Source organism: Fulmarus glacialis, unplaced genomic scaffold (genome assembly GCF_000690835.1).
Source record: "Fulmarus glacialis isolate BGI_N327 unplaced genomic scaffold, ASM69083v1 scaffold15493, whole genome shotgun sequence".
In the NCBI taxonomy this organism is placed as follows: domain Eukaryota; kingdom Metazoa; phylum Chordata; class Aves; order Procellariiformes; family Procellariidae; genus Fulmarus; species Fulmarus glacialis.
Window position 1 is genome coordinate 4,648 of NW_009201180.1, and position 27,704 is coordinate 32,351.

The 27,704-nt window shown below is 47.5% G+C and overlaps 1 protein-coding gene across 1 annotated transcript; it reads left to right on the forward strand.

The window, feature by feature from the left end:
• Positions 1 to 309: 309 nt before the first annotated feature.
• On the forward strand, positions 310 to 20,986 carry PLEKHO2 (pleckstrin homology domain containing, family O member 2; the record flags this gene model as incomplete). The annotated part of the gene is given in 6 exon segments (XM_009573856.1): positions 310 to 462; positions 7,085 to 7,201; positions 14,547 to 14,651; positions 17,222 to 17,320; positions 19,767 to 20,286; positions 20,289 to 20,986. Coding segments are annotated over 6 exon segments (1,692 nt in total), but the record flags the coding sequence as incomplete, so codon positions are not given.
• Positions 20,987 to 27,704: the final 6,718 nt, after the last annotated feature.

Here is a 27,704-nt window from a genome sequence, read left to right on the forward strand (position 1 = left end):
GAGTACCTCTGCAGAGGGGGGAGCGGAGCCACTGGGGAAGCAGCGGAGCAAGGTGGATTTGCTGCCATCCCAGCAGTGTCCCCAGGGATGGCCAGGGTCCATGCCCGCTCCCCGGTCCTGTGGCAGCTCTGGGGTGGGAGCTGGTTGAGTTTTCCTCGGGAAGATGCCAGTCTTGTCCCATGTGATGTGGTGGGGAGGGACCACGTGTGGTGGGTCCTGAGGTCTTGTCTGGGCAGGCTTTCTGATGACCTTCATTAAATGAATGGAAAGTGCTTTTGACGTAATTCCTTCTCCCTTCTGTCCTTGCAGGATACAAAGGAGGAGGTCTCAGAGAAACCAAAGTCTGCTCCGACCGCAGAGAAATACGGCTGGATTAAGAAAAGCAGTGGGGGGCTCCTGGGATTGTGGAAGGATCGTTACATCCAGCTACGGAAAACACAGCTTGTGGTCTATGAGGATGAGGTACGGTCACAGCTAGCGGCCTTGAATGAGGGGCAGGATCAGGCCCTTGGCGACACACTGTGTTTTTCACTCTTCCCTCTAGCCCATTCCTTTCAAAAGAGCTTCTCCGGTTATCTCCAGGAAGGGTCAATGCTATAAAGAAGAGACAGCAGCTGCATTTTAGAGTATATTATATATTATAAATATTTTAGCCAGTAAATATTTTGACAGTGCCATTGCCAAAAAAAAAACCAGAGGGGGCAGGACATCCTGTGAGAAGGCGAACAGAGCAAAGCTTTGGGCGGAAGCAGGATATGTGCGATGCGTTTTTGGCGTTTAAAGGATAAAACTGGATTGTAGCAGGCTGACTTCCCACCTGCCTCTTGAGGGAACGGCAGGCAACCTTGCAGCTGTTTGGCACCCCTCAAGCAGCTCAAATTGTTGCTAGCCAGACTCGTCAGGGTTTCGTTTAGCCACCGATGGAGGCAGAGTGAGATTGTGAGTGCTTGCTGTCCTCCTTAAGCAGGGACACAGTCTGGATTTGGCTCATCCTTTCCCTTTACTCAAGCCAGCACTGAGCGAAGGACCCCTGGGAACCTTGTCCTGGACTTCCCTAGATAAATTGTGTGCCTTAAGTTCATGGCCTCATTTAGAGCTGTTTCCAATCAAATGAGAAATAAGAGCCAAGCCAAATCTGTCCTGCATCTTCATGTGAGAAGAATGGAGAGTGCAGGGCTGGTCTTGCTGGGCTGCAAAGGTGGCTCTTCCCCGAGTCAGGCCCTCGGTTCCTGGGCTGGAAGGGGCTTCTGCAAGAGCAGAGTTTGCCCCAAAAGTTAGAAATTACAGTGCAGAGCACAAGTGACAACCCAGAGAGGTTTGAGATTAGGGGTGGGTAAGTCTAAGCCTTGCTGGTGTACGGTGGCTTGAAGTTCGTGCGTGCATCAGGATGGAGGAGCATTTCTCACCGCACGAGGACCACGTGCCTGTGCGGTGTCTGACACAGGGGGATCTGGGTCATTTGTGGGCATCAGGATGATATAAAACCAAAATCCTGTAAAGCTTCTGTGCAGTGTGTCAAGGGAAGAAGAATGGGGAAATGTTTCAGCAGCTGCATTGCTGTGATGGTTTCAGGAAGAACAGGACTGACAAATGAGTTTGGTTCTCTTTTTCTAAAAACATACTGTTGCCTAATAAAGAAGATTTGTTTTAAACAGTTTAGGTTAAAGGGTATTACCTCCTCCCATATGCTGAACCCTCCTGCTCTTCCCGAATCCCAAAGCTTTCCGGAGGCGTTTGTTCTTAGTTTTGAAATGTCATGAAGAGTGCAAGAATAACGAAATGAGAAGTTAATGTCAGGTGATGAGCAGCTTGGAAGGCAGGCAAAGCGGTGGGGGTTTCTCTTAGGCAGAGAGATGCAGCCTGGTCCTGGAAACAGACTCTCTGCGGATTGCTTCCCAGTGCCCCGGACACCTGTTGACTCCAGCTGAAGCTCCAGGAACTCGCAGATTCAAAATCTATAAACATGACGTAGGTTTTTTTAAAGGGCATGCCTTTAAAAACAAGATATATGGAGGCTCTCATGACCACAGGGGAAAAGGAGGCTTTTAAAGTAAGATTAATTTTCACAGACGTTCAGAAGAAGGAAAAATCCCAATCATTTAAAGGGTTATTTTATTATCTCAACAAGGAAAATGGCATTTGTAACAACCAGGCATAACGTTTTCTGGTAGCCTGCGGATTGTGGTAACATCCTGTAATAAATTGCATCTGTAAGCTGCAGTAGCTACAAGGTCCCATTATTGTAAATAAGGGATCATGTTAATATCTATAGGCTATTAAACTGGCTTACAGTGAAGTCAAATGTCTTAGGAGAGGAAATTGCTACAAAATTATCTGGTAGCACAATAGGATAGCATGTGATTGTGCAGACTTACTACAGGGGAACTAAAGGAAATGGCAATTTTCTGCACTCAGGAGGGGTCCCGTTGCCACAGAATTGAGGCAGATCATGTTTATTACTGTATTTATCTTCCTTTAATACAGTAAGGTTAGGGCAGTGTTGCTGTCTCCATCTTATGATTGGGGAACTGAGTTTTTGAGATGAGAAGGGCCTTGCCCAATGTCAAAGGAGAGTCTGTGGTGCAGCGTGCTATGGTGGCTTTTATTTCTGGAGCTCCAGCTGCCATTTTCCCCACTGGACCTTCTCCACGTACCTGCTCTGCTTTGTGTGACCCTGTAGACAGACACAGCATCCCAGATCATCCTCAGGCTGAAACATCTTTAAATGGGATTGTTCAGTGTTTGCTGAATTGGGACCCTAGAAAAAGAAAGGAGATAAACCCTCAGGTGACAGAAAGACAAGCATCTTTCCGTATGTATCCTAGGTTAGACCTACATGGGTTAAATGGGAGGGAGGTCAGCTTCCATGGGGGAGGGCAGGTTTAGAGGCTGAGTCTTTCAGCTGGTCTGAGCCCATCAGATTTCCAGGAACTGAGCTAGTGACTTGGACTCATTGTGCTTTTATCAGTCCCTCGTGTGTTGGAGCCCTTCGCGAAGAGGTGCTAATATTGCCTTTAGCAGTTGTTTCCTATGCAGGCACGCTTGTTTGTGCAATTGCATGAGGCTGGCTGCACTTGCAGCCGAGGTTTGTGTGTGCGAAACAAGAGCAGAAGGGATGGCCAACACAAGATGCAGGCAGTAACGTTGTGTCACCGGAAAATACAGGGAGCAGAACACAAATACTGTATTTATCATCAACAGCAATCTCCTGGAATGTGCTCCTGACCAGTCCTGGGAGCGTGTTTCCCATATTGCATGTGTTAGGCAAGCTTTGGGTTTGGTTTAAAGCGGAGCTACCTCCGGAAGGCAAATTGCAAATGGCTATTGTATTACCTGGAGCAGATGGGGGGTGAAAGTCATCCCACCGGGCTTCAGGTTTCTTTCAGCAGATGTGGAATGAAGGGAGATGGATTTCTTGCTACCTGCTGTGCCTCTATCTACAGCAGTCCACATCTGTACCCTCACGTAAACTAAGAACCAAGCGGGCAGGTTATTTTCTAGCGGGGTTTCTTGTCTTCTCTCTGCATATTCTTGCAAGAATAAAAATTAAGCCTTCCAGAAGTACAGAGAGCATCTGAAGAACAGGCAATCCTGTGCAGAGAGGCCACACAGATCAGTATCATCGCTCCATGGATTAGAAAGCATCAGTCCTGGGTTTGGTTTCTTTTCCCTAAACAGTGCAGCTAGTGGTTAGAGTTGGTTTTTTGTTGTTTTGGGGGTCTTTTTAAGTGTATTATTTGACAGGGGAAAAACCTGCTAGGCAAAGAGGCTTCTAGAGACCAGAGGATCCACTCAGCATTTAACAGTCCTGCAGTTAACATCTGCATTTTGCCCCTGGTAAAGTGATAGCAATATATACCCAAAAGTGATTTATTAAAATGCTTTGAGATCCTCGGATGGAGAAGTTAATTATCATTTTGGGCAGTCTAGACGTTGTACACTGAGGGTCACAGCCCATGAACGTGTGTCAGTGAAGAGGTCTTTGCTGGAGATTATACCTTCATATAAATAAAAATTTCAGTGGGTCTTTCTTCCCCTTTTTATCAACTTTTCATTAAGGAAATTGTTTGCCAAGTGTGATTCTTTGATTAAGTACATGCATTAATATGTTTAGATGTTTAGTAATTTTCTTCTTAAGGGTCAACCTTACATACATGTTTAAGTCGCAGCGTCTGCTCCACAAATAGCTAATGGAATTGTTTTTCTGCATTAAATCATGAATGTAGGGGTTTTGTACCAGGATTTTAAGTGTCTTATTGATTGTCCCTTACAGCAAGCACGAAAGCAATTTAAAAAACAATTCCCTAAAATCTGTAGAGGAAAAGAGAAAGGTGAAGGGAATTCCCTGCCTTGATCGGGACATGGGACAACCTTGTGAGCTGTGTGCTGCAGGGAGGTGCGACCACCGAGTGAGGACTCAACCTTTGTTGAGTCTCAGGACGATGTAAAAGGATTGCTTTAACTTCTTTGGGACACCAGAGACCAAATGGAGCAGGAGCTTGTCCAGAACACATGTCTGAGACCCACGTGTCGGGGCAGAACTCTGGAAGCGACCTTGTCTCTGCGTGATGCTAAGTATCCTCCAGGTCGCAGGAGGTTGATGGGACCTGGAGACCTGTGGCAGGATCAGGCCCTTCGATCTTTACCTTGGTGGTGCAGGGCAAACATAAAGGATCTCTTTGTGACCCAGGTAGGCTCACAGAGAGGGCATGGCTACATGCCAAGGGTAAAACAGAAACAAAAGCCCCATTCTGGTGCTCCCTGAACTCAGATGCTTTTCCTTTGCCCTCAGACATGGAGTTTTTCTTATTTCTCTGGCTGCTTTCTTCCCCGCCCTCCCTGAAGAGGATAACTTACTTGAGAAGTTCAAGTCTCTGAGATGAAGGAGCCATAGCTTGCACAGTGCCCCTGGGACGCAGGGTCCTGCATGTCCCCATCCTCGCTGCCCTTGTTCCCTGGCCAGCCCAGAGTCCCCCAAGCCTCCCCAGGGAGGAGAGGGGCAGCTGGGTGCCGAAAGACAATGTCAGGGCAAAAACACAGTTCTCCACCCTGCCAAGTCCTTCTCGTCCTCCAGCTCGGTGCTCCGCTGTTCTTAGGAAGTCGAGGATGTCTTGCATGGGATCAGAGGGAAGGTTCCCCTCCAAGAGGCAGGAAGGATGGTGTGGACAAGGCGGGTGACATGGAGCCAGTGGGCTCTGCCGGGGACAGAGCCGCTCTCGAGAGCGGGAGGGCGGGCAGGAGTCTTCGTGCTGGTCTCCGGTCGGCGCGCTGCCAAGCCGCCTACATCCTGAGCCCAGCAAACTTCACGTCGGAGCTGGTAACCGCACCGGCCGGGCGGCAGTGCTGTCATGTGGGCGGTCGTCCACCAAAGGCCAGGATGAGATCACCCATCCCCGAGGCATGTATTCCTGACCTCACCCTTCTCTGTCATTTGTTGGCCACTGAGGGGTTATTATTTCCATCCCTGTCCTTTTGCAGTGACATTGCAATACCAGGATTGCAGCAGGAGCCTTGTGCCTTCAAAGGGCTCAGAACGTCAGCAGGATTTTATCTGCTAGGTTTTAGGTTTGGGCAGGATTTATCTCCTTCTCCTAGCGTACATTTTCCCAGTTCTCTGGTCACATTCACCTACTCAGTGTTAAATGAAATAAACAGTAATGTCATTACAATAATAAACCTAAATTAGATCCAGACATCCCTCAGTAGCTCAGAACTTGCTCTGCATACCGGCACCGGCTTTGCCGGGCCCCCATCCCCAGATAGGAGGGTTAAAAAAACCTAAGCACAGCCTGAGCTCTGCACAGCGACTTAAATGTCAAGTGGTAAAGGGAGGAAATTCCCCGCAGCCCACTTCCCTCTGAACTCTCCATCCCTGCCTCCAGCCACGCAGCAGCTTCCTGGCTACGACACGTTTCCTCATCCCACACCCCCTCTCCGCTACACGAATTGCTAAATACAAACTCATACAGGTACGAGGAGCTGCCTTGGGAGTGGAGCCTGAGCTGGGGATGGTCATGGCCAGCGGTTTTAATTTAGGATGGTAATAGAGAGGTTCATGAGGCATGCTGACTGTAGCATTTTACCGACAAGAACTGCTCTGCGATTCTCACTGCTTATTTGTGTAATGCTTAGGAAAAGGGAGCTTTGGTCTCTTCTGGGCTACTGAGACATGAAGAATATTATCTGCCCAGCGTTACGCTGCGATTCCTATTAGGGATGGTGCTCCGCAGCTGAACTGAGCCACGCACCACGTGTGGAATTTTAGTTATGTTACTGGGAGAAACGAGCCAAGATCGCGGCCGGCAGTCATCAGTGGAGATACACCAGAGATAAATATTCCCCACTGAGATGCTGGCCCTGACAGTTTTGCTGGCTGTATGGGACTGTATTTCCAATCCTAAGCATTTTGACAGCTCAGAGCGTGGCTGCAAGAGGAGTGTGTCCCAGTCGCACGTGGCTCCCGCTGACCTTGCTGAGGCTCGGCGCGGCGGCAGGGCTCGCCTCTTATCCCTGCTCTGCCTTGGGCTTCCTGGGGAGCTGCTTGGACCGTCATGATGCTTGCGTCGTCTTCCCTGGGAAGAAGCAGAATAACATCCCCTGCGTTCCTTGTGGGGAGGAGCAGTGTCGCCAAGCTAAGGGGAAGCCTGGAGAGCACTCAGAGATTATGCCAGGAAGGTTTATAAAAGCACATCACGTTATTCCTCCTTCCTATGCCAGGACTGACAGCACATTCTCAGCCTGTGGCTGGGGCAGGATGATGAGCAAGGACCTTCCCACCTTGTTTCTGGCTGCAGATCCCTGGATGAGGCCAAGAGATGGCAGAGGCTGGGGTTACTGTCCACAACATGGTATTTGCTCAGCCACTGTGGACCACTGGCCACAAATCGGCCTGTAGCTTAAAGATTAGGGTGTTTTCTTAGCGAGATGCCAGCCTGATTTATGGGGGCTTGCTGTCTGCACGCAGGTTATTTTTAAGGCAGAAGAGCTTTTAGACAGATGCAAGGGGAAGACGTGCAGAGTTTGATGGTATATGATTGATGTCAGTGCCTCCTATTCATACTAATGTTTCATTCCTTCTCTGCAGGATGAACAGAAGTGCATAGAAACAGTGGAACTGGAGAGTTATGACAAGTGCCAGGAACTCCGTGCGCTACTAAAAAAGAAAAACCGTTTCATTTTAATCCGCTCCCCGGGTAAGAAGGTAGGATTGCCTTTCTCATCACCCTCAAGCCTGCAGACTCCAAAATGAGTTCCCAGACAGCTGTGCCCAGAGCAGATGAAATGCTCTGAGATTTAGCTCTTTGGCAGCTGGGAGAAATGACCTGTGGCTGTGAATGGTCTACAGTGTGTAAGGAGGAACGCTACTGTCTTGTAGACTTTCTTCTTGTGGTGGGGAAAGGGTCTTTCTGCGACTTAGCTTTTTCCTCTTGCTATTTTTCCTGCCTTATCATTTTCTTTCTTCCAGTACTCCCTGAACAGTGGAGAATGACCATTCCCTGTGGTTCCCCCATGTGCTCTGGGCGAGGAAGTGTCCCTGTCCCAGCTGCACATGCTGTAGCTTTGCCTAAGTTCCAGTGAAATCAATGATCCTGATCCATGTACTGAGACAGTTCCCGGAGTTGGAACTGTTGATCTGAGAAACTCCAGTCCAAAGTTACTTGCAGCCAAACAGTTCCTAGGAGAAAAGATTTATTTTGCAGAATTCATAAAACTCTGCATCTTTAGCGTCCTGCGCAGCATCTGTTTAGATCCAGAACCTCACAACCAGGCTGGTGTTGCAAAGAAGTTATACATCCAGCTGAGCACTGACTGCATGCAAGGATGTGCTTGACTTACTTCCTATGTAGGTTCATCATCACTACACATCTCTGGAAGTTCTCTTTAGTTCCTACTTACATGCTATCCGTTGCAGCTTCTTTATGGGCTAAGATGCTTCTGTTGTTACTCTGAAGCCTTGCACTTTGACTTACATTCTAATTAAATGTGATTTTATTGGCATCAGAGATCTTATTAAATCTCCCCATGTAAATCTGAGAGGTTGTGAGAGACAAAACATATTCATTTCCATAAGAATATGAACGGGCAAAAATACCAACTTGCCTGCATTCCCTCATCTCCATTTTGTTTAAATAAATGGAGATTGTTTAGTCCTTGTTGTCATTGTTGCTTATTCTTTCACTCCAGTCACTTAGTGTTTATTCATATAATAAGACCCCAGCTGAGTTCAGAGCATCATTGTGCTAAACTTCATTCAAAACAACAAGACAAGGACTGTCCTGCCCCAAAACACTCACACAGACCAGGGTGGAGGTGGAGAGAGAAGGTGAATGATGTTCGTTTTGCAAGTAGGCGCAGTCCGTATCGGGAGAAAAGTGGTATTAAGCACCATGCACCAAAGTGATGGTAGCCAGGGACTTTGCACCCTGGGCTAGTGAGCTCCTGCTCAGCACCGGATCCCAGAGCAGTGAGGCTCTCCAGCCTGAGTGGAGGTTTAGCGTTTGTTTTCTAACTTGATTAATCAGAAATAATGTCAATTTTATATTGAAAGTGGCTAAAACTGGCAGGCTTGGTGTGTTTTCTAGGGGGTGGCTCAATAACTACAAGTGCACACCTACTCCCAGGGAGGTGAATAAAAGCCTGTGTGCTCAGAGCTGGGCGGCATAGCAGGAATTATTACATAGTAGGAATATACTGCGAGTATGTTACTGGGAGAGGCGCAGTGTGTAATGGCTGCATATGTCTCTGCACTGCTGTATGAATCAATACAGGGTGTGAGACCTGTTCCTAAACCTTTCATTTCTTGCTAGGAGAAAGATATGCCCAAACTCTGCCCCGAAAGGGTAACTTCATCCTTTTGGCATGTTGGCAAGTTTACAGCTCCCCTGTTTTTCATGCCACTGATTAAATGGAGACCTAGATAGAGGCTACTTTTTATAAGGCTCTTTTGGTGAAAGGAAGGGCTTTTATAAGTGAAAAGTTCCCTGTTTTTAGCTCCCCTCCCACCCTCCTTTTGGCTGGGAATCTGGTGAGGGTGTTGACACACAACATACTTTGGCAGATGTTAGAACAGGCTCCAGTTAGGAGGCCAATGTACACAACTGTCCTTCTTCTGTTTTGAAATTGCAGCTGTGGCGATATAGATCAGCTAAACATTTTCCATTTGGGAGGCTTGCTGCCATCCACAGTTTAAAATCACCCTGTGAGCTGCCTTGCCAAGCCCTGCCAGATCTTGCTAGGGTTTTTTTGCCCCCTCTCCTGAGCACGATGGTGAGGAATGCAGAAAGCCAGTGAGTTTGTGGGACTTATAAACAAGCTAGGAAGGGCCAGTTCTGTTTCAGTGTACAAATAGGAGTTTCCCTGTTGAATACAGGGGGCCCAGTTTAGCTGTAGGGGAATCCCAGTTAAAATCTTGGATGAGATATTCTTGAAGATCAGAGGAGATGAATCAGTCAGTTAAAACTACTCTGCAGCTAAAGTTGCACCCAAATAAATAAGTTGCCTTGCTAAATACTGGTCTTTGATGGATGTACCCCAGATTCTGCTTGCCCTGTTTGTAAGGATGACGTTTTTGTTAAGCTGTGACAATATGAGCATGTCACACGCCTGCGCTGGTATGGAACTGAAAGAAAGCACTGCCCCTGAGCTTCGATTCTTCAGTGAAGGAAGCTGGAAGTGTGCAAAAGACCCGTTCTGCTTAGAAATCTCAAATGCTTCATGCCACCCACAGCAATTAAATGAAAACTGTTGGATGCAGAGAGCTGAGCTTGTAAGAAAGGGCAGCAACCTTGGCCTGGAGACTTTAAAACATAGTCACGATGCAAAAAGCAGTGTAAATGATGCTTGGTGTAAACTTGGCCTAGAAACTACAGAGATTGGCACAAGTCTGGTATTCAGCGGGTCTGAAAGCCTTAAGAATGGGAAGAAAGAGGGTGGTAGTAAGGAAGCACTGCAGCTCCCCATGCGTCCTTTCCTAAGCACGGCCAGGCACAAACTCCACACCTGCGGTCACGGGTGGAAACTTCCATTGCTTATTTTTCCCTTAGTAGACTTTGGAGGTACCTGCAGCTGCCTTCAGCAGGGGCCCAGCCTGGAAGCTGCAGTAGATCGCGGTGAGGCACGTTTGCCCTGTGCATGGAGGAGTCTGCTCCTGGGGTCTGCCAGTTTGGCAGAGATGCTACGTTATTCCCAGGGATGAGGTAGCTCTTGGTTCAGCTGCAGAAAACCACAAGAATTCCCTGACTGACAGTCCTTTGGCTTCCACTTTTCCCTCCATGATCTAACCTGACAAAGTCATGTAGAAGAAGGCAGGAGATGACCTCACGTCTGGCAGACAGACTGTGGTGCACTCTCGGTAGTTTAAGATATTATTGACCCAGCTCTGCTCTGGCTTCTGCTGGAGGTGACCACCCCGTACCAAAAGTCAGCTGAAGGGAACACATTCCCACACCTAAACCAGCAGTTCACAAGCAGTTCACAGTCCAGTTTAGGCCTGTCTCACTGAACTGAAGCCAACAGCAGGCTTTGCACTGAAACAGCTGAGGAGCAAGCACAGGTTTCTGTCGCCCACCTCTGCTGCAGATCATCAGCATCCAGCAGAATTGCTCAGCAAAGAGCTAGTGTTGATAAATGTCTTAAATTGCAGCTATACAGTTCTCCAGAGCTTGTCTGTTAAATCATTTAGTGCAGGTACAACAGACTGACCCTCAGAACACTTTTCTTTCCTGGAAAGCAGGGTCAGCATAGCCATGAGACTGTCACTGCTTGAAGAGACTGATGTCTCCGAGAAGACACGGAGCAATCGGGGACACTGTGCTCACTGCCATCACGGACAGTGACCCGTGTGTGAGCCTCTTGTTGCACGACATCTAGCCAGTGATTCAGCAGGCGCTGACTGGCCGTGCTGTGCTCTGAGTTAACTGACAGGAAATTGCGTAGTCTGTATTCATGGCTTACAATGTTCATTATCACAGTCACTATCCCATTAGGTTTAGCCATGACAGCTTTTCCTGGCATACCAGCCTGTTGTTTATGGCATGACTCAGTCTCAGCTGGCTTAGCAAGAAGAAGAGCAAATGTGCCTGCTGTCCTCTTAGATTTGGTGTCACTGACTCTCTCCTTAAATTGCTGCTGGAGAACAAACCCTGCTTAACGTTTTGTGGGGAGTATCCATCTTCAGGTGCATCCTCTGATATCTCTGAATACTCAAATGAGTAAAAATGCAGACAACATAAATTCACTTGTTTCTTGTTTGTAGAGGATCTGGGGGTCTCAGACTAGTGTACAGAACCCCAGTGGCAGGCAGGACTGAGACCTCCAGTTCCTTCCTGCCTCTTCTCCGCAGCCCTCTGCTTTATAGAGAGCGTCCACCCTGCGCTGGGTTAGCCTTCTCTCCCCAGTGCCGTGGCCAAGGCTGCGAGCCACAGATGGATGCAGAGAGACGAGGGACTGCAAGGCAAGAGACTCTGGCCGGCAGCACCCCGAGCATCAGCCTCAGAGCCCCAGCAGCATGACGCTTCCTTGGTGTCTGCGGACGTTGTTCTAAAAAGGAGAAAAAAGTTTTCAAACAAAAAGATAACTGGGTGTACTGGGAGGAACCTGCTAGTCCCTTGTCCGTCACAGCCCCAGGGACTTGTGCAAGCAGGGAGCAGGGCTGCAGCAGCATGAGTGGCACTGCCCGCGCTGCCCCGTCGCAGGGAGCGGGGTCCCACGCAGAGTGCTGCTTGTCCTCCCTCGCCCAGCCCTTCGGGAAACTGGAGGGCTCTTTCTGCTGCCGTCTTGGGAGCATCTTTCCACAAGTCTTTTTCCCTCACCATCCGTTGGGTCTGCCTTGGGTGGCTGCAGAGGTGGGTCAGCGTTACACCGTGCGGCAGAGGGTTGCATGCCGGAGGGACATCTCAGCTTCTCATTAATGACAAACCATCCCCCCGAGGCTTCGCTCTGCCCTGCCCCAGGGTTGCTGACACCAGCGCTTAGTCACAGTCTCTGAGGCTTTATTCGGGGGCCGAGAATGAGGCACAGAAAGTGGCACTGGAAGAGGAAGCTTGAAGTGAAGCGTTACACCGTGCGGCAGAGGGTTGCATGCCGGAGGGACATCTCAGCTTCTCATTAATGACAAACCATCCCCCCGAGGCTTCACTCTGCCCTGCCCCAGGGTTGCTGACACCAGCGCTTAGTCACAGTCTCTGAGGCTTTATTCGGGGGCCGAGAATGAGGCACAGAAAGTGGCACTGGAAGAGGAAGCTTGAAGTGAGGCAGGAATCCTTCCCTTGAACAACATGTACGGAGATTTCTAAACCCTGGTGCAGGCTGCCAAGTCTTTGCCAGGCAGTGCAGCAGCTCAGCTGCTCACAAGTAGAGCTTTCTCATAAGCTTTTATAATCACAAAGCTTTGGGGCAAAATCGTTTCCAAACAAAAAAAGTTTTTAAGCACACACAAAAACAGGCCTGCTTGGACTAAAACAAAATCTGGCTGTCGCTCTGTTTTGGAGCCTTGCCTTCCCTTAGGTTCCCTGGTTAGAGTGGCCCTTCTACGCCCCAGACAAAGGGCTCTTTTTGCAGCAGGCTGTAGTTCAGGCCCTAACCTCTCCTCTGAGCTCTCAGGAGACATGTGGTTCCGTCACCTTATGTGCAAACTAATTGAACAAATAATCTTTCCCCAAATTGCTTCTTAACTCCCTGCTTGCCGTGCTGGTTGTGAGGGTCTGGCACTTTGTCACTGAGATGTGCAGATGTGAAACCATGGCATTGAAGCGAAGAATAAATGCAGAAGGGAAGGGCGGTCGGTTTCTAGCTAAACAGCGGGAGTGTGTGTAAGGAGATCAGGCTTTAGTTCTACAGAATTTCTGATGGTACCTTCAGAAGTTGCTGAGACCCAAAACAGTTGCTGCTTTGTTGTGCCATAAACAAAACAGGGAGCTGCTAAGAGCATTCGACTGTCAGTCACCATTAGCTTCATCACCCTCATTTTATATAGTCCCTGTTTTCTGTAGACACGGCTGTGATTTCAGAATGTGGGGCCTCATTTACAAAAAGGCTGGAACTACAACTGCTCTTGAAGGCAATGGGAAGGTGCAGAATACCTATAGGACATTAAATACCTGAAAAAACTATTCCAAAAGAGACCCAGCTAGTATTTGTTTTGGATGAGCCTCTCTGTATCTCACCTCCCCACCTGTAAGAGGTGGATAATTTCAGTTGCTCCAAAAAGTAATTTGTGAAGCCCCCAGATATTGTAGTGATAAGCAGCAAAGAAAAGATTGTCGGGGGAATCAGTAATTCTGTTTTCAGGGCAGGGCTTGAGCAGAGTGCAATCAATAAGACATATTGACCCATGAGGATAAAACACAGGATGGGATAGCTCAGTAAGAAGTGCTGCCCCTGTCATTAGGTGCTAGGAGGAACACGCACAGCAGGCTGAGTTAGGACTGCCCCAGCGAGGTTGGGATTGTCTAATTTTTTAAGTGCTTGATTTTTGCAGCTTTGATGATGTTCTTTAGCACAAGAGCATTTCTGTGTGCCTGTGCAGTGCAGATTAGGGCACCACATGGCGCTGTTTGGATCCAAGCCAGTCTGCCATAGAGCCACCTGTAACGTGAAGATATTTCTCTCACCTACAGTGTACTTTGGGGCAAAGCTACATAATACCGGTGAGGCGCTCAGAGAGCACAGCAGTGAAATAAATAACACCCTACCTATTGTTCCTGATGCAGTCAAGAAGAGATTCGAAACACTGAGCACAGCCACGGGACTGCCCTGGAGGAAGGGGAGGGCTGGCTGAAGGGAGGATAGGCCATGCAATCACCCATTGCTCCCTCCTTATTTGGGCCCTGTGCTTCTTGCCAGCTCCCTCTTGTATGGCCAACTCTTCCCTTCTTCTTAGGACAGCTGTTCAAACCCCAGAAAGTGTATGTCTGTAGCGTTCACTGCTGTATTTCTTCATTTGCAAACAGAAAAAGATACGGTTAATTTTTTCACTTACATTGCTCTTATGCCTCATCACGTCTGTGCTCAGCTGAGTCGGGGTTAGTGCGGCCAAGGTCAGAGTCCCAGATTCCCGTATCAGTTCTGTTCTGCAGAGCCGCAGGAACAGGGAAACAGGCAGAGCCCGCTGCACGCAGCCTTCCCATTGCTTGCAGCCTCGGGGGAAGCTGGAGCTGAAGTACTTTATTGCATCTCAACCAGGACAAAATGACTTGGACTTTCAGTCTGACTCTCTATACACAGTGTGACCATTCGCTGTACAACTGGCTGCTGCTCTAAGAGCTATTCCGAGCGTTTTGCAGAAGGAAGAAACTCTTACTTTCTTACTACTTTAGTTACTAGTTGCAAAAATAAAACTACAGCAACAAGCTGTTCAGCATAACAAAATCCTGTTCATGGGAGCTATGATGTGAAGTACTTGCCAAAGCGCAAAGGAATCTGTAGTTTAAACACAGGCTGGAACTGGATGTTATATAGAAACTGAAGTGATACACAGAGAGCAGAGAGCTACCTCTCTGTTCCTGGCAAGGAATGCTTGGGCAAAAATTGTCTCTCTGCTTTTGCAGGTTCATGATATCAAATTTCAAGCTCCAACTTTGGAAGAAAAGGAATCATGGATAAAAGCTCTTAATGAAGGGATCAATAGAGGCAAAAACAAAGTATTTGATGAGGTAAGAGGAACAGTTTTCAAACTCCTGTATTTCTGTGTCAGTTCTCATCCGTTGCTTTTTTAGCTAAAAGCAGAACTTGCCTGAGCCCCCGTGCTCCCTGTCCTTCCTGCATGCCAGCCATGGTCGAAGGAAAGAGAAAGATGGTATTCAAGGCAAACCAGGTCGCATCCCCGCAGGCTGGGAGCTTGTAGCTACGTCAGTTCCCAGCCCAAGAAGGTAGAACACCTTCGTGGTGTAGGATGTTTGCACCATCCTATGTCTTGCTGCTTTTCCCTGTCTTCTGGCCGGGGTTCGATGCAGGGAGGAAGGGGCAGCTGGTTGAGTAGACGGTGTGCCGGAGGGATGGTCTGTGCTGCTAAGAGCTAACATCTCCTCAGGAGGCCCACAGGACACAAGAGCTCACCAAAGTCAGTGTGAGATGGTCTGGTGGCTTCAGTGGGTTTGGGATCAGCAAATGCAGGGGTGTTGCACTCTCCCAATGGAAGCGGCTGGTGCAGAGAAACAGCTGCAGCGCTGAGTTGCGTAGAGCTGGGGCTGCAGGCTGGAGAGACCTGTGTTCCTCACACTGCCATGATCCTCAGCACCAAGCAGCCTGGAAATGGAGGTATTTGGTTAGGACATAGCCCAGTCTTCAAGACTGGAAAAATCTGAAGTGACTCAGTCCACCAGCTATTCCGCCTGCAATCTGCAGAGAAGTCTGGTGGAAAGTTACTCCATGGCCCCGGCCAAACCTGCCTGCCTCTCAGCTGGCCCCAGCACACCTGCACTCCCAAATTCTCCAAGGATGAAAATTGCACATCCTAGAGCCTGACTAACCTTGCCCCGCTCCCTGTTAGCTTGTAAATGAGCCCTGAACTAAACCAAAGGAGCTGTATCTATTCTGCAGTTGTTTCAGTAACTGAAAGGAAGTGCACAAAACCACCATCACGGGAATGACTCAAGAAGAAATGGGCAGGGTAATGAGGGGACGAAGCAATCAGCAAGATCTGTTTAGCAAAGGAAACCGAAGCAATGAGTAAAAGTTTTGAGAAAAGGGCTAAGCGCTGCAGATACGGTGCTAGAGATGCGAACTCTGAGAGCTTGGGCTTTGTTTTTATTCAGCAGAGGGCAAAAGCAGGAGGAGAGGCTGGAACACGCTCCTTTTTTGCCAAAGCAAATGGCACCCAGTGTCAGGTTTTTGCTGGTAGTGGGGTATAGCGGTTCCTCAGGCCCTTGGACCAAGTGGGAAGCAGCACATGGAATTAAAGGGACCAGCTGGGACCAGCAGCAGCCTGGGAAGATAAAACCCAGCAGCAGAGAGCTTAGCAGCCAGCTCTGCTCTCATGTTTCAGCGGGTGGGAGATGTGATGTCCTGTAATGCAATGCTGCTCAGCCCTTGCTGGAGCGACCCCGCGCCGGCTTGGAGCTGCCTGCAGGGACACGGCGCGTGGCTCTCCGGTGGGCAGTGGACTCTGCACACCCTTCGGCAGCACAGCAAGGTGGGATCTCGGGTCACCTCCCTGCCACATGGCCTGGGGTTATCCTCCTTACGAGGACCCAGGTTCTCAGAGGGAGCCAGCCTCTAATTCTATTCATTCCAGTACGGATCAGACCTCAGATTTAAAGTGTTTCCGCACAAGCCAGGCACAAGCTAACAGGTCAAGCCCTCAGCTGGCTTGGATTAGTTGTTCTCCGCTGAAAGAGCTGTAAAACCACTCTGCCATATCAGCCAGGGATTGGGACCCATTTTTTGCTTTGAATCCCTATTTCACCCTCGCCAGCTTTCCTATTGTACAAACTGGTGGTCAGCAAACCAAGGGCACGCTGGTGTTTCACCATCCCCGGTCACTGGTGCTGCCCCTCTGCGTGGAGCAGACTCCAGCCCCCAGCTATCGTAACACGGGTGGGTGGGCGGTCACAGAGCCAGCACAGAGAAATACCTGCCAGAAATACAGAGACCTCCCTCCCCACATGCAGGAGGCAGTGGATTTCTCATCTGATTCCAGGAAACAAATGTGCTAATTCAGCTAGAGTTGCAATTAATCCAGGTCACTGCTCACACCTTCTCTTCAGCATCCTGCAGTCATTAGAGCTGTAGAAGGGAAGGTCTGTAACGAAGCGCTGCTGATACAGTTCACAGTCAGGTCACTGTTATTAATGAGCTTTCACCTCTAAGATGGCAACAGCAATTTCGACGCTCTGCTCTGCCACATGCAGGAGCCGGTCCAAGCCTGGGCTGCAGCGAGGACAACAAAGCTGCCTTGTGTCCTTCCTTCCCTGCCCTGTAGGTAGAGGGGAGGTTAGCCATCGCAAACCTCTGAAGGTTGGATGCTTTGCTTTGGAGTGTCTTTTAGATAAACACGGCTCAGTATAGGACAGATACCTTAAATATCCATCACGTACATGCAGGGCTTTGCATGCCAGCTGTAACTAAGGTCTGAGGCGAAGACTGTAGTGGTGAAATATTCAAAACCCTCCTGGATCCAAATGCTCCATCTCTTCATGTGTGACAGTGAGAACTTTACAGACGTATCTTGAGAAATTAATGACCCTCTTTGTTTTTTCTTTCCCTCCTCTTCTCCCCTTTGAAGGTGAAAGTAGACGAGAGCCTTTCCTTGGACCACGTAACTCGGGACAGAGTGAAAATGACCCACGGACGCAGGCCACCCACGAGAAGTCACCTAAAGGAGGTGAGTGCATCCCTTGGTGAGCCATCTCCCCAGCTGGGATCACCAAGAGCTGCTCCTTCCACTTAGGTACAAAACCCCAGGGAAAACTCCAGGTAGAGAGAGAGCCCAGAGAAAGCTGACAAGGGAAACAGCTTCCTCCGGGAAGGATGCGCCAGCACCTCCCTAACGAAGCTCCAGGATCCCATAGATCTGTAGTTGCTGCAACACGTTACAATATATTTAGCTTTCCATAACGCAGGAGCTACTTCACCGTCTGGTGAGAGCCATTATAGTTTTGGTTTAATCAGAAGAGACCGAAGCTTCTATATTTATTTTCTAAGAAGTGATGATTTTGTAGCCACAGTGGTCTAAAGGTAGAAGAACTGCACGGTGTGTGGGGAGAAGCTGTATTTTTTATTAAGCTAACTGGAAAAAGCAGACAAGCTTTCAAGCTTACAAGACTTTCCTTAGGTCTGAAACAGAATACATTATTCTCCCAGGCAGTTTTATGGACTAGTCTGTCTACTCTTAACTGATTTTCTGGATCTCTCACTTAAAAAAAAAAAAAAAAAAGAAAAAACACCACAAAATAAACCTGCAGTTCATTTCTATGGGAGAGGTTCTTACTAATGTTTGATTCCTGTGATTTATGAAAAAGTTGCCACAGACAGATTGATATTTTAGCAGAGCATTAATCTCAACCAAGGAAGGTTTTTAAATCAAACCTTCTTTCTTCAAACTTCCCAGACTCTGACTTATGTGTCTGCACAGCACTCAGATGACCCGTGCAGAAAATGAGATTCCTCAAGACATTTTACTTTGCATAGAAATGGAGGAAGAGTGTCTCTTCTAGAAAAATGCATGGGAATGAATCATAGATTCCCATCCACTCCTCCAGAAAACCGCAGAAGAAAACATGACAACAGTCCAATGAAGTGTGGATTCTCTGTGTCCTCATATAGGTTCAGGAAGGTAGGAAGCCCTTCCCTAGGCACTAAAAAGACCTCTCTCCCCTACTCAGCTCACTAAATTCACAAGATACCTCTGAGGTTAATACCTGTAAGACCTCTCACCTTCAGCCAAATTCAGGGGAAACTGGCTTACAAATTCAGAGGCAGGAATGAGGAGAAAGGGAGGGGATAGAGCCTGCAGAAGGATGTGTATCACGGCTGCTGGCTGTAGTGTCGTGAAGGAAATGGGATGAACGATGGTTTTCAGTGTCAAAGCAGGCCAGGTGAGGACAGGTCAGGGCCAAGCTGCCAGGATGCAGCTTGCCTCCGTCTCTCTGATGGGCTGGGAAGGCAAAGAGAGACTTCAACTAAACTCCCTACACTGCAGGAGTCTGGCCCTGGCTGCAGCTATGCCTTCGTGTGGTTTTGGGTTCCCTCACACAGGAACTGTCACCGCATTTCTCCCCCTGGGGCACTGAGTTTACAGGCTGCAATTACTTTACTAAGTCTTTACTAAGTCCATCCTTTTTAGGAAAACCCCCCTACTAGAGTGATTTGCACACAGCCTGTGGTTTGAAGGAGGTTTAACCAGCTGAGGCTTGGCCCCGGTAAGACAGGGATGACATCAGCTTGGAGGAAGCAAGCAGAAGGCAACGGTATTACAATAGTATCACTGGCCAAGCGATCTAAAGATCAACTTGGTTTATATGTTCAAATGAAAATATGACAGTCCCAAAAGCAGAAAGCAGGTGTAGGCATGTTGTAAATGAAGGGAGTAGAGGGATCCAGCTACCACAGGATAAAGAATTAAAATATGGCAGAGCTGACCGCTTAGCACCAACAGGAAAACCAAGAAGTAAGGTTACTGTGGAACAGGCTTTGAGACGTTCTTCTCAAAGGAAGTAGTAAAATAAGTTCTGTGCTTTTGCCCTAATTCTTGACTGCTTATGGTCATTGGCTTTGATATGCTCGTGCAAGTTGCTGCACCATCTGGCAGAAAATAACTCGGCAGCAAAACGCTCATGACGTTCACAGAACCTGTTGTTCTGGGGAAAAAGCGGGGCTACGCAGGGGGATGGAAGTGCTTCACTTGATGCATTCAAGATTTGCTGCAATGTACCTGACTTGACCCAACTTTCTTCTTTGTTGGGTGAAATATTTGGGACTCGTGATTATCATAGCTCATTAAATTTTAGCATAGCAGATCACATTGGGTTTCACTTATCAGATTAACGCTGGTAGAGCTGGCTACTGCTGCTGCAGGGAAGAAGTGTAAGCTCCATAGATTACTCTTGAGCTACAGAAAAAGCTGCTCTTAAGAGCACCGGTTTTGTTTTCAGTCAGATTCTTCTTGCAGTTTCGACAGACGTAAGTATAAATGGGGTGGATGTGTGAAGCAGCAACCCCTCGCTTGCCATGCTGGTTGTGAGGGTCTTGCACTTTAACCTCAAGTTAAAGGATGGAGCACAGGATTAATGACGAGATAGATATTGAAAAAGTTCGCTCTTATATTTCAGGCTGCCAAGTGTACATCAGACGGTATCCTGCGACTAGATCTGGATATAGTAGACAATGGACCGCCAAACTTTGATTCCACTATCAGCGAAAGTGACAATGTGCCACCTCAGAAAGAAACTCCAAAGCCACCTATGCCACCTACAAAACCCACTGGCACAAAAGAAAACCAAGATGCAGAGAACAATGTTCCTGACCAGGAACATAAAAAACCTCTGTCTCCTCCGTTGCCTCCAGATAAGAAGCTTAAGGAAGGCACAGCATCAAAGGACAATGTAAATGCCAAGGAAGAGGACTCTGTAAGCCCAGAGGAGAATGTGGAAGGATCCCAAGCACCAAGTGAGGAGAACAGAGAGAACCTCATTGAGGTCAGCAACAGGGGCATAGCAAAAGCTCCAATTCCTCTTCCTAAGAGCGTGCCAGACAAGCTAAAAGTAGCTTGGGACCAACCAGTCCTTGAGCCTAAAAACGCAGAAGACCTGAAATCATCAGGAGATAGTAGCAAAGACAACCTTGCTGAGATTAGCCTCCTGTTCCTCCTAAGGTTCTGTCAGAAAAAATGCTAGCCACAATGAACTCCAGCCATGGTGACCTGGAAGCTGGGGTTTGGGAAGACCTGGAGTCTGGCAGCTCCAAGCCCCCGGTGAATGGGATCTCAGCCAGCGAGGTAGCAGAGTCCACATCCCCAACAGCTGAAACTGAAGAAGGAAATGGGAGAACCTCTGCCGAGAAGGAACAGCAAACTTCAGCAGAAGAGACAGAGACTTCCTTAGCTACAGAAACAGGCCATGAGAGTGTAAAAGCACCTATTGAGAAGAAAGCGTCTGTAGAAAGCACTTCAGGTCTCAAACTTCGCAGTTCTTCTCTGGGAGACTTGCTGTCTGATTCCAAAAATACACAGAGAGCACTTCCAGGCCAAGGTTTCCCCAAGGATTCCCATCACTGCTTAGCTAAAATGGAGGAGAAAGTTGCTAATGAAAGGGAAAAGGCAGAAAAACTCCTGCAGAAGGTTTTACGTGAAGGGTTGGAACAGGCCCAGGAGGGGAACGGACCCCCAGTGATGGCAGAGACATTGCTCAATGAGGCAGTAGAACAACTTCGGCAAGCCTCACAAGTTTTGCAAGAAATTAAAGGTCTTGGAGAACTGAAAAAAGAAGCAACACAGAAACAGAAAGAAAAGCAAAAGGATTTAGTGACTCTTTATAGGAGAAGTGCTCCCTAACATACTCTTCAAAGAGACTTCTTTCTCAAAATCAAAGCTAAATGTTTGCCATTTATGATTTGTACCATTGCTAGGCCAGTGTTTAAAAGGTGGTGTTTTGCTGTGCACGTACCATGTTTATGGGACAGAATTGAGCTTTCAGTTATAGCATCTTTCTATCTTTCTTCATGCTGTACATACCAGTCTGGTTCTAATCCTCTTAGCACAGCAGAAGGTTACAGGACATTGAACGGTTTCGAAAATGTGAATGCTCTTTAAGGACTCTGTCCAAAGTCCTTTCAATGGATCAGGCCTTAAAAATTACTGGTAATCAAACCAAGCCAGATTTTTGAAAGGAGCAGAATGGCTATTCCAGCAAAAGCCCCTTTCTATCTGTATTTACAGACAAGCAGATACCAGATTACGCTGGCACCTATCTGGTTTTCCCAGTTAAATCATTTAAGGATAAATGTAGTCAGTGTTTGTTCACTTGCTGGCAAGGTTTCCCAGACCACCTGGCCCAGTGACATCTAGGAATGTAAAGATAAATGGTTTAACCTTCTCCAAAGATACTTATAAAACCACATCCACAGTTAAAAAGTGACCTCACACAAAGGCAAACAAAACTGGCCAACGCCTGACTACAAGTAGTGTCCTCACATCTGGAGCAGCTGTACGAAGGCACTTTCTGAGCCTGGCTGTGCAGAGCTTTAGGTGTGCTAAGCACTGCGTAAGTGAACGCAAGTCTTGATGCATCATTGCCAGGCAAGTATTAATTGTTCCTGTTTCATTAATCGGGAAGTTGAGGCAAAGAGCAGGTTAGACTTGGCCTTTGAAGGAGTGTCTTCTAGCAGCACAACACGTTGATTATTGAGGACCATAGTTATCTGGTAACTCTGAATTCCCTCATCATCGTTGGGAACAATTAACCAGGCATTTGGAGAACTTGTGTCCAGGAGATCCCCAGGAGCTTCCTAGGAGAGCTGTCATTAAGAAGCTTTAGGGATGTGTGTTCCCTCAGCTGTGGGCTCGCTCTCTGTGTTGTCTTGGGATGTTAACTGACAGGAGCATGCACATCAGGCAGCGGGTCTGGATGAGATCCCTCTTCCTATTTAACATGTCTCTACCTGCTGTGTCCTGGCCAGCCTGACAGCCATGGTTTGGCAGAGATGTCTGTAATTGGAGTACATGGAGGGAAAAGCATTTTGCACGCACAACTTTGGGGCTGCTCCCAGTGGCTTAAGTATATTAAAATAAAAATGCATCGCTACAGAAGGGTCTGAGGAAGGCATTGCAGAAGGCACAATTCCCACAGCTTCCCTGCCCACCTGCTGAAAGCAACGACAGTTCCCGCGGTCTTTAGTGATTCCAGCTGTGATAAAACCATGTCTTTGCACCACTGCTGTATAGCCCTGTACCTGCGCTGGGTCCCCTCCCCTATTCTCTATAGTTGCTCTGAGGAGAATCGTATGACAGCCCAAGGGGCTTCTCCTTTGCTTGAGCCAGACTCTGGAAGCATGGAAAAGGGCGATCTTCCCAGTCTGGTTTTAAGAGCTACCTAAGCTCTTTTCTCTTGTTTGCCAGCACTGTCCTCTTAGCTCACCCATTTCTTTTTCTTCTGTTCTTTCTTTTATAATTTCCCACAAGGCTGCATGGGCTGCAAACAGCAGCAGCTCAGTAAAGCTTCATCTAAGCCTCTTCTTAGGCTAGGCAGTGGGCACTTCAGGTCTGAGCACAGAAGTGTTGGCTTTGGGCTTCCAAATATCCTGTTTTTCACCACCCGGAGCCACTAAGACAGGTGACTAGAACTGATGCTTCTGCCTCTTTTGGTTAAAGCAGCCTTGGTTTCAGCGGTCTGTCCCCCTCTCAAGACAGCCATAGACATCGCATGGGAATTCACTTGTTATTCTCTCACGTGGAAAGTTCTACGCGGTCAAACACTCAGGGCTCAGGTGCCAAAAAGCTTTGCTTTGAGACAAAAAGATTCCTAAGTCCTAAGCCCGCTCCCAGGCACATAGCCTGGAGCAAACTCTGGATCTGTGTCATTTGCTGCTGTAGATTCAATGTGAACCATGGGTCCTACTTGCCTTTCCAGACATACTTAGGACAAGGGCTAATAACACAGACAATATTCAGTGCCTATCTGCTATCTAAATATATTTTTCTGCATGTGCACTTTTGTTTACCGAACACTGTGTGGTATGAATGTGAGCTGTCAGAACCTGGTGTGCACTGGAAGTCGAGGGACATCAGCTTCAGAGAGCAGGCAGGCTTTTGCAAGATGCAGTTCTATAACAAGAGATAAATTAGATGGGGAAAAAGCAGTTCACACTAACAGGAAGACCCACAAACCAGGGTACAGGTTCATATCCCAAAGCAGAAGCCAGTCTTAAACTCCAGGATGGGCAAATCAAAGCCTGGAACTGAAAACCCAGGAGAATGAAAACAGCTTATGGGATAGCTCAGTCCCCTAATTTATATACAAATGCTTTTGCTCTCGCAGGTGTTTTCTTGTGGCGATGTGTTCTGTGGATACCCGTCTGGCAAAGCGCTGATGAAAATACCCAGACATCCCTACCTGTTACAGCCAAACCTACAGGATGTGCTTATATTTACTGTATATTTTTATATTATACTGAATATTCTAATGAATAAATGTCTGACATTTTACTGAATACCCATCAGTAGGACTCTTAACAGATAAAAATCCCTGTATCTGTTAGGAAATGGGCAAGTTAAATCATTTTACAAGCTACAGCTAATTACTGTATTTGCTGTACTAACAGAACATACTAGATTGTATTATGTCTTGTAAATAGGTATAACTTAAGTGAATCTCCTTAGCACCCAGTAACTCTACTGCTGAAAATGCTATGTTAGAGACTCTTTCGTTTTAACTATTTTTTCTAATAGGGTTAGCAGTTCATCCTAAAATGTCTACCCCGGCCGTAAGCCTGATTCATCTGGACTTTGCAGGAAAAAACTCATCATATTCCTTCTGCAGTTTTCCCACTTGTTCTTCTCATTCTGGTCATGAGCCAGGCCCTGCCTAGAGCTGGAAACTGCCTTCTGGGGTGTTTTCACATGCTCCTCTGAAAATGGCAGTGCTGGTCAGAGTCAGAGACAGCGTTCCGGTCTGCTCTGACCTCATACAACTCCCATCTTCAGTGTACATCCTGCCACTATGCACTTTTAAAAAAATCTTCCTTTAAACTTACATATAAACTTACATCTAATTTCTAGCTGCACTAAGGCTGTTTTTTTGTGCCTGAAAACCCTGTGGGCATGGAGCGCTGGGGTGTGAGTCTGTGTTTTGGGCTGTGCCACCAGGTTACATGTCTGTGACAGGAAGGAAGTGAGTTTGCAAGCAAGCAAATGTGGATGACTATCTGAAAAGCAGCTGCTGCAGCCCGTGGAAAGGTAGCACTTTGTCTCCTGCTTGTAAAGAGCTTTGAGATTTGGCAATAAAACCCCCTTTTGAATATCAGCTGTTTAAGAGCCATTTGTCCTAAATAGGAACAAAGAAGAGCCACCAGGACCAGCACATGGAGGCTTTGCTCTAGAGGAGGGCGCGTTGCACAGGCTGTGGTCAGGCTGGGGTGAGCTAGATGCTGTGCTAACCACAAGCCCGGAGGAAGGAGAAGCACTGGGGGCTGCGGCTGGCACAGAGCTGGGGCTGTGCAGTTCCTGAGTCATCCCTGCCTGCCAGCTTGGCTGCCCTGGCCAGAAAGCACGGCCGAGGCCAGGATCTGCTCCTGCTCCTTCTGAAAAGCAGTGGGAAGCATCCTCATTGCTGGAGAACTCACCAAGCGCAGTCTCCAGGAGTGCTGTCTGGGCTGCCCTTAACGTCTTCACGTGGACTCTCTGGTGTCTACAAAACGTTGAGCTCACTCAGAAGTCGTCCCCTTGGTGGTGAGCAACACCAGAGCCTTGTTCCTCTGCCCAGATGCCAGTAAGCTACAGGAAGACAAGAAGCTGGTATCATAGTGACTGCTTCCCTTCTGCGAAAACCGGGTAGAAATTGGTCAGTAGATTCAAAAGTTACGAAGAAGCAGGGAAAAGAGAGCAAGTATACGTGCCGTCCTATTGCACAAGCTTGGCTTCATCTGGGTAAAAAAATATGCTTAGCAAACCCTCTAACCCCTTGCTGGGAAGGGGGCTGTTCCTCAAAGGAGTCTCCAAGACACAGGGTTGATTTCTACAGATACACTGTAGAGAAAAAGGCCCTCTCTTCCTCTCGCACTAAGAAAACAGGCAAATCACATTTTGGCCTTAAATTGATGTTGGTAAGGAAGGGAAGTGTCTAGCGCTATGTGGAACACGATTAAAGAAACGCAAATGAAAACATATATAATATTGGCATATGAAACATTTGCCTGACTGCTTTTAATTCAGTGGACAGTCATGGGTTACTGGTTCAAAGAGACTGTGTTATCGTGTAATCTGAAATAGAAAATGCAGGTCCTAGGTTCCATCCAGTGATCCCACAGGACTCAATAATTTGCAACTGAAAAAGAGCAGAAAGAGCTCTCCCAGTCCCAGGGTGCCAAAAGATTTACTACAGCATTGGCTAGTCTACTCTGATGATTAATTATTCTTGCTATTAAAAAAATGTGTGTTTTATCTTAACTATGAGTCATCAACAGTGAAGCTCTCCAAGATTTCTCCTTTCCAGCTTAAGACTTAGAAAATGTGCAGGCACAGAAGATAGCCACCGTGTTTAGAGAATGGAGATCCCCGTTTTGTTATGCTATGCAAGTTCACATACTTCAGAAAGCCAGTGCTTAATTTATTCCAGGAAACTTAGTCACCGTGTTCTTCTAGCGCCTTACCTCACAGCTAAGTAACCCACAATATTCCTGTGAGAACTGCCGATGTGATGTTACAAAGCATTAACGATTTCATTCTCAGCAGCAATGCTGCTGTCTGAGGTCAATGCGAGGTACTTGAAGCCATGTGTTTTCCGTCCCCTCCTGGGTATCAGAGACCCTGTCCCACCAGCTTCACTTCAGAGAGCAGCTAGAGGCTTAGCCCTCGCATCTCCTGCTGTGCAGTGTTAGTCCCCTCTGCCTGAGCTAGCCCCTTGTAAAAACACAGAGGTTGTAAAAACACAACATGCGAGGAAACGGTGAAGGAATCCTACCTTAGCATCTTTACTAAAGATGATACGTAAAGCACATGTATTCACACCTATAGAAAAAACAACTGTGGAATATTGCAAAATGCCATTTGTAAGAAGTTATTACAGGACGGATGGCTGTCAACAGCTTATCACATCAACTGGGTAAAGGGAAAAAAACAAAGGTGGCTTAATTTGCAGCAAAAAAAGAGATTGAAGGCCCAGGGTGGATCCGCAGGGGTACCTCCATCACTGGGATTTCTTAAGAGCAGATATGCAGGGAAGGTGGGTAATCTCACCCTCTTCCGCATGGAAAGGTGGATGAAACTGTTGGCTGAGGTCCTTCCCAGGCATATGGTTTCTGCAGGACACTGGCAGAAGCCTCAGCAACCAGACTCAGGGGCTAATAAACCCCACAGGCTATTCAGTTCTTTAACCCTGTTTTCCCTCTTGCTGGGGAGCTGTGGGATGATAAACGTGGTGCCCTAGAAATGCCCCGCAGACCCTGCTCACACCTCTTCAGCCTGGCCTGCTCTCCCCAGCTTTCTTCTCTTCTCCTCTTCTGCTCCAGATTTCAGTTCTCGTCTCTCCCCACTTTCCCATCTCATGCCCCTTCTCTGCCAGAACAACAGATTCCTAGAAAGCTTGGCACTCTGTTGATAGAAGCCATCCATAAGTTTTAGTTGTGCCACTGCCAAGAAAACCTCCTTACTCCTCGCCCCTGTCGGATTCAGGAGCCGGTTTCTACATCCCCACGGGGGATAAGTTTACGCTTTGGAACACGGGCATTTTTCAAAGTCAGGAAATGAATTTTTAACTTGTTTGCTCAAAGTAAGTGAATGAATGGAATGAAAATGCTGGGAACCCAAGCTAGAGCTACCACCATTTTTTTGACTAACAATACTATTGGCGGTTCTTTTATGGCATCTTTCAGTACGAAGACCTGAAGGTGTTTTGTGGCCATGAATGAATTCCACCTTGTAATGCAGCCAGGAAAGACGGTGGAGCTTCTCACCCTGCAGAATGAAGGCAAAGGCACAGAGCATTGAAGAGCTGGGCTCCAAACCCATTGTCCTGCAGCGCATACTTTTATTTTTAATGGGTGCAGTAGTGACATTTTGCAGCAAACATTAGATAACCTGAACATTAGATGACCAGATGAAGTGCTCCTAAAAACAGCAAACCAAAAAAAAAAAAAAAAAAGCCAAATCTGAGAATTTGTCCTTTGATGGCTTTTCTAACCCTTAGCAGGGATAGGAATGGCCCTCCAAATCCTGCTTTCTTTGGGCAATATGACAGTTACAGAACTATTACTCCTAGCCCGTAAGTGGGTAAAACATACTGTGCAAATACTACAGATAGCTGTTAAAATAAGAACTTGAAGTATTTTGGAGATGTTCTAGGGGAAAAGACAAAGCCATCTGGAGCAGAGACTGTAAGGGGGTGTACTGGAGAAGGGGTCAGAGGTAGGAAGAGGGCAAGACGTGGGGAGGCAATGCTAAGTACTAACTCCCATTCATGGGTAAGGATGTGACATACATGCAACGCAAACAGATCCAAACTCTCCCTCCCCTCAGAACTACACAGCAGGGTCATATCCAGAAATGAGGATATTAGCAA